We start from the raw sequence: 11,014 nt of genomic DNA, 5'->3' as shown, positions 1-11,014 counted from the left end.
TCCTGAAGGACGACCCATCACTCTCACAGATCTTGGGAGACAGACCAGTCCTTGCTTCCAGTCAGCCCCCCAACCTGAAGCAAATACTCACCAGCAACCACACACCACACAACAGAACCACTAATCCAGGAACCTATCCTTGCAACAAAGCCCATTGCCAACTGTGTCCACATATCTATTCAGGGGACACCATCATAGGGCTTAATCACATCAGCCACACTATCAGAGGCTCGTTCACCTGCACATCTACCAATATGATATATGCCATCATGTGCCAGCAATGCCCCTCTGCCATGTACATTAGCCAAACTGGACAGTCTCTACGTAAAAGAATAAATGGACACAAATCAGACGTCAAGAATTATAACATTCAAAAACCAGTTGGAGAACACTTCAATCTCTTTGGTCACTCGATTACAGACCTAAAAGTGGCAATTCTTCAACAAAAAAACTTCAAAAACAGACTCCAGTGAGAGACTGCTGAATTGGAATTAATTTGCAAACTGGATACAATTAACTTAGGCTTGAATAAAGACTGGGAGTGGATGGATGTGTCATTACAAAAAGTAAAACTATTTCCCTATGTTTATTCCCCACCCCCCACTTTTCCTCAGACGTTCTTGTCAACTGCTGGAAATGGCCCACCTTGATTATCACTACAAAAGGTACCCCTCCCCCCCACTCTCCTGCTGGTAATAGCTCACCTTGCCTGATCACTCTTGTTACAGTGTGTATGGTAACACCTATTGTTTCATGTTCTCTGTATATATAAAATCTCCCCACTGTATTTTCCACTGAATGCATCCGATGAAGTGAGCTGTAGCTCACGAAAACTTATGGTCAAATAAATTGGTTAATCTCTAAGGTGCCACAAGTACTCCTTTTCTTTTTGCGGATACAGACTAACATGGCTGCTACTCTGAAACACATATACTTGGAACCACAGACACAGGCACTGAGACAGAGAGACAGAGCCCAAATGGATTTTACAGCAGCTTGTGGGTAGAGCCCTGACATGGGCCATACCAAATTCTGTCTTCACCTCTTTTTCCTTCTATGCAGCCTAAGGACTTTCAGATTCTGTGAGCCAGCTGACTAATAAATTGTTACCTTGTTTTGAAAAGGCTTCCTGGTGTCGCTGCAAATACTTTACAGAGAACATTGTGCTTTGGAGGAGTACAGGACAAGTCTCTCACAGGAGACTGGCTCCGCTGGACTTGCTGCAGGGAGCCATGGAGAGAGACCAGGATCGCCAAAATTCTTGGGACCTGGCAGTCTATTGGAGTCACTCCTCAGGATTACAGCTGGGACCTAAACCAGACCCTGTGGATCCATGACACACAGAAGACATCTCTTGCATTGATGTCTTATAAATATACAGCAGAGAACAATGCTGCAATGGTACCTTGGATGTGACCTCATAGAACTTGTTTATATGCTTTTAAGCTTCTTTAAAACATCCCAGCTGTACTCTCTTTGGGGCCAGAACCTCAGCTGGAATAAATCAGCTTCTTTCTATGTTGCTATGTAGCAGCTGAGGACCAGGCCTCCATGAACAGCGAGCAAAACCAACATTCACACAAGGACTCTGACAAATGCACTAAAAAAAAAAGGACATTTAACAAAATGACAAGTGTCAAAGGAGCACTGAGATGATATAACTGATATCAGGGATTATGACAAATGCATCTCCAGCTTCTCCAGTGGCTGTGCTGATGTCCCCCAGACTGCCAGCCTGATTTTGGGGAAGACATTCTGCACAGAAATATATTTTAATTTCCACTGAAAAAAATCATTCCTCTGGTAAAATGCTGCTGTTTTTCCTACCTCACTGAATCTGCCAAGAAAGCAACACCATTAATACAGGAAGCCGTATAGGAACCAGTGGGGAAACACACACTTGTGGAGTACACATCCTCCCACTGTAACAACACAGTTCTTAGCAGAGAGTAAGAGGAAATAATAAACCATTAAACGCCATGGGTACATCTACACAGCAAAAATATCTCAGTGAGGCTCAGAGCCTGTGTCTACAGTCTGGGGCTTGCGGGGCTCGTGCTACCATGTAGACTTTCCAGCTCAGGTTGGGTTTCAGAGCTCGAGCTCCAGCCCAAGCTACAACATGGACACAGCTATTTTTAGCTTCCTAGCGTGAGCCCTGCAAGCCTGAGTCTGTAGACCCAGGCTCATAAACTCACCGCCATGGGTTTTACTTTTCCTGCTTTGTAGACGTACCCCATTTGGCCACATTCCACTCTATCCTACACCAGGATTGATCCAGAGTGACTCCACTGAGTCTGCTGGGGCCACTCAGTATTCACCCTAGCATCACTAAGAGTAGAATCTAGATCCTTTTCCAGTGTTTGTGGTGGGTATTTTATCTGAACAGCCCCTTTCAGCTCACTTTCTATCAACATCCCCACCCCCAACAAACATGGACCATTGAACTGTCCCTAGCGCTGTTTCCACCACTGAGAGCGGCTGATGCTGCTGTACAGTGACGGACTCAGCTAAGTCTGAGTCATTGTGACCACTGGCTAGCTAACGCTGACCTTTGGGAAAGCAGCAAGGAAGGGGTTAAGATTTGAACTGACCTGAAGAAGCCTGTGAGATCACTGAGAAGACATCCATGCATTTCCACTGTTTGAACACAAGGGGAGGGGGAGAACTTACTCCACAAAGTTCCAGAAACCAGAGAGCCCCAGGACTTCTCTGTGTGGGGAAAGTTTTGCCAGTGATACCAGCGTAAGAGTGCCGTATTCAGTTTGCTTAATTCCTGTGGCTAAACTATATAAACTAAACTGGAAAAAGACCACTCTTATATTGGAATAAAAGCTTCCACATGGGGCTGGGGGTTAAACAGGGATAACTAGATCAGTTTAAATTCACACCTTAACTTTCCTGTGTAGACAAGGCCTCAGCTGACATGAGGGAACTCAGGCCTCCAGGAAAAGACCCAAGAAAGTACTGAGGGGAGGAATGTGTACTAGGATTCAGGAAAAGGCTAGACATTTATATGGATAATAAAATCATCATTCGCAGTCACACCAGCCCAGGGTCACAGTTGTCTCTTGCCGTGAGGGGTGTATGGCCAGGCAACAAGTGCCAAAAACCCTCAGGCCAGCTGGCCAAGGTATCATTGGCTTAGTCCATCACTTTGATGCAGCAGGCAGGAAAGGCCGCTCTCCCATGTGGACTCTCCGGTGTCTATTTAGGATTGAGCTCTGAGTGAAGCTTTTCCCACAGTCCCAGCACCGGTAAGGTCTCTCCCCGGTGTGGATCCGCTGGTGCCTGACCAGGTTGGAGCTGCGGCCGAAACCTTTCCCACAATCGGAGCACTTGAAGGGCTTCTCTCCGCTGTGGATCCTCTGGTGCGTAGACAGGGTGGATCTCATGCTGAAGCTTTGCCCGCACTCAGGGCACTCGTAGGGCTTCACTGTGACGTGGATTCTCTGGTGCAAGGCAAGGCTCGAGCTCACGCTAAAGTTTTTCCCACAGTCCGGGCATTTGTAGGGCTTCTCTCCATTGTGGATCCTCTGATGTTTGACCAGGTCCGAGGTCTGCCTGAAGCTTTTCCCGCAGTCGGTGCATTTGTAGGGCCGGTCACCCATGTGCGTGCGCTGGTGTTTGATGAGGTCAGAGCTCTGGCCAAAGCTCTTCCCACAGTTGGAGCACATGTAGGGCCGATCACCCACGTGGGCCCTCTGGTGCCTGTGCAGGTTGGAGCTCTCGCTGAAACTCTTTCCACACTCAGTGCATGTGAACGGCTTGTGCCCGGCGTGGATCCTCTGGTGTTTAATGAGATCCGAGCTGCGCACAAAGCCTTTTCCGCACTCGGGGCATTTGTAGGGCTTCTCTCCCACATGGGCTCTCTGGTGTTTCACAAAGTTGGAGCCGTCAATAAAGCTCTCCCCACAGTCCCCACAGCTGTAGGGTCTGTCCCCGAGGTGGACCCTCTGGTGCAGGATGAGGAGTGACCTACGTCCAAAGCCTTTACTGCAGTCGGGGCATTTGTAGGGCTTTTCCTGGCTGTGGATTCTCTGGTGTAGGACCAGGGTGGAGCTCCGGCCGAAGCTCTCCCCGCAGCTGGGGCAGGTGAAGGGCCTCTCGCCGGTGTGAGTTCTCTGGTGGGAGAGGAGTTCTGAGCTCACGCTGAAGCTTTTCCCACACTCAGTGCATCTGAAGGGCCTCTCACCCATGTGGGTTCTCTGGTGTCTAACGAGGTGGGAGCTCTGGCGGAAGCTTTTCCCGCAGTCAGGGCATCCATAGGGTCTCTGCCCCATGTGGGTCCTCTGGTGGGCAGTGAGGTCTGAGCTCTGGCTGAAGCTCTTCCCGCACTCTGAGCAAGGATAAGGCCTCTCTCCTGTGTGGGTCCGTCGATGCTTAGTGAGATGGGAGCTCACGCGGAAGCTTTTCCCGCACTCAGGGCATTTATAAGGTTTCACTCCCGTGTGGACTCTCTGGTGCGTCAGGAGCCGAGCGCGCCGACTGAAGCTTTTCCCACATGCATCACATCCGTAAGGTCTCTCCCCTGTGTGGATTCGCTGGTGTTTAGTGAGGTCTGAGCTCTGGCTGAACCTTTTATCACAGTGAGGGCACTTATAAGGTTTCTCTCCTGTGTGAATTCTCCGATGGGTCGTGAGGTTTGATCTCACGCTGAAGCTTTTCCCACAGTCGGGGCAGTGATAGGGTTTTTCTCCCGTATGGATTCTCTGATGCGTAATCAGGTTCGAGCTCCCACAAAAGCGTTTCCCACACTCGGCACATTTATGGGGTTTGTCTCCCCACTGGGCTGTCTGACGTTGTCCCAGGCCTGAGTGCAGACCAGAGGCTTCCCCACACTCTGTATCCAGGTGTATATTCTCTCCAGTGGGGTAGTTCTGGGGGACATTCTCGCCCATGAAGACTTTGTCACTCGGAAGGGACTGAACCTCTCTCTTTCCTGAGCAGTTTCTCTGCTGCCTTTCTGAGTTGCTGTCAGTCCCACAAGCTTCTCCATGGTCAAGCCCCTGCAGCCCCAGCTTGTTAGGGACGTTCTGCTGGGGATTGTCCTCCACATCCTCATTTACCATCCCCTCTGCAACTGCAATAAATGGAGAGAATCTGGACACAGGTCCTTGCCTCTGCCAGGGAGAGCAAGAGTCTCAGGAACGGGAACTGCAAAGAGAGTGAAATAATCATGAGGGATGAAAAACAGGAGTCATATCCCCCACAAAACCTCCAACTCACCCAGAGGAGAGAGAAGAGGAGCCAATCCTGCCAATTCAGACTATCTGAACCCCCAGAGAAAGGAAGGGGGAAGGGAGGGAGCTTATGACAAAGGTGAGTAGGAAGCCATGAATGGCATCTGCCAGGAGGATACAATACCTGTTAGAGACCTGGGGTGAGATCAGGCAGAACCAGGGGAACTCCGGTGCTTTGGCGGGAATCCTAGCTTTTTAATTCATGCACCTGAGGGCTTCTGAGTTGCTTGAATGAGTTCCCCACTGGCGCACGTGCCTCCTGGGATCTCCTGTCCCTCAAATCCTTGGAGATCTGGGACCCACAGCTCCTCCCCTTGTTCCATCCAGGAGATCACAGACGGTGAATCAGAAATCCTGCAGAGGGAAGGAAAACATGTAAGATCAGGGTCTGTTACACATTCTTTGTGTCTTTCCAACAAAGAATGTTCCAGGATTTTACACCCAGTTTATTACTTTGAGAATGGGGCATCTCACGTTAGCTGCACAACTCAGTTACAAAAGGAGTATAGCTGCGTTTCACAAACTTAGAGTCCCAACCCAAAAGGGGGTCACAAAGCTATTGTAGGGGAGTCGTGAGATCACAAAAAATATTGTGATAACCTTTATATCCTTTGCTAGGGTTACCATATTTCAAATTCCCAAATAGAGGATGGAGGAAAGGAGAACTGGAGTGGGAGGGGGGAATATAGCAGCCGCTGCTCTCCAGCTACCCAGCTCTGAAGTGCAGAAGTAAGGGTGGCACTACCATACTGTTGCTTTACACTATTTGAAAGGCTTCAGTGCTTTTGACTGCAGAGATAATGATTACATGCTTTGCTTAGTGCTCCTATGAGTATGTACAGTAATTTGCCATCACTTTTTTCTGAGAGTGGGGGGGTGTTGTCACAGCCTGAAATATTTTCAAAGGGGGGGCCCAGCAAAAAAAAAAAAAAAACCCTGGAGTATAGGGTACATGCAGTTGTAAGAGTCACAATCTGAATGACCTGCTGGCCAAGAACAAAGAAGGAAATCTGTAATCCTTCTGAATACAGCTGAGAATGCTGCTATCTGTTTGCAGGCATGTCACAAAGAGGAAAAACAACTGCAAAGAGTAGACAATCTGATATTAATCGCTATTTTCTAGATATTTCAATCACTTATCTGACCACCATCACCCTAGTTTCTCAGCACCTCATAATTTATCATCTATTTATCCTCAAAGCACCCATGTGAGATAGGGAAGAGCTATTATTATTACTTAGACTGAAAACTCCTTGGGACAGAAACTGTCTTTTTGTTCAGTTTGTACAGTGCCTAGCACAGCAGGGTCCTGCTCCACAACAGCAGCTCCTAGGCAAATTAAAAAAAATTCTAATTTTACAGGTGGCGAATTGGGGCCCAGGAAACACTTTGCACAGCATCACAGATAGAATCCGGAGCAGAGTAGGAAATTCATGTTGAATCTCCAGGCTAGTTCCCTGGATCACATTTCCTCTCCAGAGAAAATTCACCTCTGTCAGATTGGAACTTGCAGGCACCGGCACACAAAGCACACTATTCACAGCATCACTAAGCTACTGCATCATTACCCCTCAGCAATTATAGAGGCCCTTTGGGGAAGCTTCCTAGTGAGAGACACGTTGCACCCCCTGTAGGGGATTCTGGCATCTCTGGACAATGCAGGACATGACTCAATCACTGCCCAGACCTGCAGCAAGGGAAATGACGTCATCAAATATCCAGAAGATAACAGTCCCCTCAGCAGTAAGCAGCAATTTGGGGATTTGGGAAGAATAGACTTTGCAGACAAAGTTTTTGCATTCCATAAATAGAAACATTCCTTCTCTTATGCCAGTGACAGAAAAAGATGCACTGGGAACCCTCCATCTCAGAATCCATCCTTTGGACACGTCCTTCCATACCACAGAACACGGCAGCTGGTTCTCCCTCATACTTTGGAATCTACTCCTCATCCCACCTGGGTCCAAAATAACCACATCTGTTCAGAGGATTCAGCAGGGTTGAGGTATTGACCTGGTTTTGAGGAGGGAGGGCTAGCATCTATGGGGGATGGGGCACTTGTTGGGTTCTGCTGGCGCTGGCTTTAAGTGGCATTAATTTAATTTGTCTCAAAGGCAAATTTTCGGTGCCCATTAACCAAAACAATAATACACAAATTGCTGTCAGCAGAAAAGCTGAGTCAAGAGACTGTGCCTGTGCCATATGCTCTTTACAATGACAAATGAATCCAGCTTCATCCTCAGGTCTTGGTACTTCTGTTTCTCTGGCCTGGTCTATCTTGGGAGCTGGGGGGCCGCATCTGGGCTTGGGCTTGGGCAGGACTGGGAGTTTGTGAGAACTTCCCTGGAGTTACTCGGACAATTGTCCTATCTAACTATTTCTGATATACTCATTGCTGTATTTTTAGGCTCTGGATTTTCTCCCCACTGGGACCAGAAACTATTTCCAGAAGCCCCTGCCCAATCCATCTATGGGCACTTCAGGGCTTTGGTTTCTGAATGCAGAGATCAGGGAATTCCCACCCCATCCCAAACAGTTTGTTCCTAAAAAGAAAAGGCCTCATTTTAAGCAATTCACAAGTCTTTATTACTATCCTGCCCCCCCCCCATGAACCCTTCTTCCTCCGCCCCCCGCAACAGCTACCTGACAATCCCGTACCTGAGCTGGCTCCCCTGAAGACATTTCCCTTCCCCGTCCCCTAGGATGATGGGACCATCTGGGGTGAAACTAGGATGTTATTCTGCAGCCTGTCGGGGTGAGAAGGGTGACCGAGGAGGTTTCTGAAGGGGCTTTAGGCCCTTTCATACCCCGATTCCCCCCAGGCTCTTTTCCTGCAGACAGATGCTCTAGACTTTGCCACACTGGGAAAATGCTTGTTCACTTTATTATGGAGCAGATCCAGCTGATCCCACCAATATGAAATGCACAAAAACATTTTTAAGCACTCCCCAGTAACAGAGTCTCTGAATCAAATGCCAAAGAAGAGTGGAATCTAAGGAGCTGCTTTGGGTATAGCTACGTGGCATTATAAGCCCAGATTCAGACTCAGGTTTGAGCCCAAACCCCTTCTACCATCCTCACACAAATCTTTCTGATTTGGGTCAGTAAATCCTCAGGACCCAAGTCCTAGGACCCACGAGGGATGTTGGGTCTGAGTCCAAGTCCCACTGGGATTCAGGTCCAAGTGCTATCATTTTGCAGTCTGGACATAGATCAAGCCCGAGTCACCAAACTCATGTCTGGAAAGTCTGCCAATGCTTTCCTGAAATCTCATGGGCCAATATTTCTCAGCTCTTCTATCCCAACACTACCCACTTGACTCCGAAGCACCAGAAGCAACCCCCCTTGGTTCCCATCCAGCTGCTCAGCATTTAACCCTTCCCTTTTATTCTGACTGCTGAACTATAAGCACAGTTTACCATCTCCTGCACTAGCTATGGCCAATAAGAAGATATCCTAGGCCATGTCTCCACCAGGTGCATTGCTAGCTGGTCACAGGAACAAAGCCAGATTCTGGTTACGCTCTGATGTGAGGCAACCAAGATGCTTGACTTCAGCAAGAGTACCAGATAAGAGCTTGTGTACCAGGACACATCGGAGAAGCTGGCAGTGTCGGAGATTGACCAGACCATTGCTCAATGCAGAGAATGAATCTGGTGGCTCAAGACCGACTACTTGGAGTCAGGGATGACAACCACATTTCTGTCTACCTGCCTCTTAGACAAGGAATTCAGCCTAGTACCAGGAACTGCAGCAAGCTCTGAGTCCACAGCAGCACATGACAATTTCCTGAGTCACAGGCAGCACCCCAGGAGAGCCAGGAGCCTTTGGATCAAGCTCAGGAAGTGACTCTGACACTCACACAGGTCCCTGGGGAGGCTTTGCTGCTGGAAAAGCTGCAACACATCCTGGATCCATACTCAGAGGAGCTGTTTGAGCATGCCCCGAGGAGTAGCCTGCAGCCGAATGGGCAGAAGAGCTAGAAGTAGCACCAGAACCCGTTAAGCTTCTGCCTCCACGTTTGTTGTTATTAAAACACAGATGGGATGGATTTCCAGCTTACGGCCGAATTAAATTATTATTACAAGCTGGCAGAACACACACCAGTACCTTGGCATCACCCCTACCTCCACCCCTACCACTGTGTGAAATTCAAAAAGGATACTGAGAAGGGAAAAAAAAAGTTAAACACGCAGCTATGGTGAAATTTGTACTAGACACGCACACATTGTTTTGTTGGGGTGCTAAAATTAAGAATCTTACATTGCCCTCCCCGACAGTATGCCGCACCATGCGACTTGGTTATACCAGACCATCCTGAGCTACCTGACCAATTACTCAAGACTGTTATGGTCTGGGGAAAGGGGAGTATGTAATCCATGGGTGCCATATGAACTGTCTGAAATAAACCAGGAGGTTGTATGTAATCCACAGATCCTGTACTATGAGTCCATAAATGTTCCAGGGATGGAGTGCTTTGTAATCCTTTGTTACAGAAGTATGATCAGGGCCAGTGTTGTGAGCCCAAGCTGTCCTTAGGTCACTGCATTATTTCAGGGAGCGTTCAGGGAGGCTGCAATACATCTGCAGGCAAACACAACATCCTACTGATTTCCCCATGAATTTTCAACCAATCCTGATGATTGCCAACTTTTCTCAGTACAGGAACTCCAGATGGGTGGTCACATTTTGCAGCAGGGCATACTTTCTAGGGCCTCCTTTGAAAGTCACTAGCTCCCTCCAATCATATATGTGCTGGTCAGTCACTATAAGCCTGAAAAGCTCTTTAGCAAGCATTTGGATGACTTGCTCCAGGCATCTTGGAATAGAAGATCCCTTTGTCATTCAGGAATCTCCAGAACTGTTATGTCCTCCAGAAAGTGGACTACCTAAAAGGATTGTAAACCCATAGGTAGTAAACTGAAGGTGTAATTAAATCTTTTGTCAGGCTTTCTGAGATCAGGGCACATTTTCATAAGCCATGGCAAAAGAGGGTAAGTGGGGTCCCCTAGAACAGTGGTTCTCAACCAGGAGTTTGGGGTCCCTGCAGAGCTGCAAGCAGGTTTCACGGGGTCTGCCAAAATAAACCAGAGAGCAGGGCCAGCATTAGATTCACTGGGGTCCAGGGCAGAAAGCTGATGCCCGTTGTCAGTGGATGAAGATGAAGCCTGAGCCCTGCCACCCGGGGCTGAAACCAAAGCCTGAGCAATTTAGCTTTGTGGGGGCCCCTGTGTCATGGGGGCCCAGGCACTTGCCCTGCTTGCTACTCCCTAATGCCAGCCCTGTCTTTTAATTTACTCTACTAGATAAGCAGAAAAACAGTTGTTGTGGCACAGGTGAGCTGTGGAGTTGGGGGGGGAAGGGAGGGCTCAGAAAGAAAAAGTTTGAGAACCCCTGGGGACAGTTACTCTATTAACAGCAATGTTATTTGGTGGGAATACTGTCCCAGACTGTCTGAAGGAAAAGTCCTGATCTGCGGAAAACCCAGCATCACACCCTTTGCCAGGGAAGCCAACATTAGCGTCCGTCAATAGGCATGTGATCGACGAGGGCCTGCACAATCATGGAGTAGTACCCTTAGTGGTTTATGTATTCACGTGCTTCTTGAAGAGGGCAAACTACGGGCAGGGGAGTCCCACTGATGGCCCCAGCACAATTTGGAAAGCCTGTTCTCTCAAAACCAGCAATTATTTCAGAGACAATGTTTATGCCTACCACCTTTGGGTAAATCACAGTCCTGATGGCCTCACACACCTCCACTCCCACAGTAC

At 48.3% G+C, this 11,014-nt stretch overlaps 1 protein-coding gene across 1 annotated transcript in view; it reads right to left on the bottom strand.

The window, feature by feature from the left end:
- Window positions 1-1,601: 1,601 nt before the first annotated feature.
- Window positions 1,602-11,014, bottom strand: part of LOC114022087 (zinc finger protein 595) — a 59,376-nt gene continuing 49,963 nt past the window's right edge. The window contains exons 7-8 of the mRNA XM_037914413.2: window positions 5,452-5,597; window positions 1,602-5,143 (exon numbers count right to left, since the gene is read on the bottom strand). Of these exons, the coding sequence (XP_037770341.1) occupies window positions 3,153-5,143; window positions 5,452-5,597 (2,137 nt within the window). The 3' untranslated portion in view covers window positions 1,602-3,152. The remainder of the gene's footprint in view (window positions 5,144-5,451; window positions 5,598-11,014) is intronic.

The sequence above is a fragment of the Chelonia mydas genome, chromosome 14 (assembly GCF_015237465.2).
Source record: "Chelonia mydas isolate rCheMyd1 chromosome 14, rCheMyd1.pri.v2, whole genome shotgun sequence".
Lineage (NCBI taxonomy): Eukaryota > Metazoa > Chordata > Testudines > Cheloniidae > Chelonia > Chelonia mydas.
The sequence above is the reverse complement of the archived record's forward strand: the minus strand, read 5'-3'. Positions and strand labels throughout refer to the sequence as shown.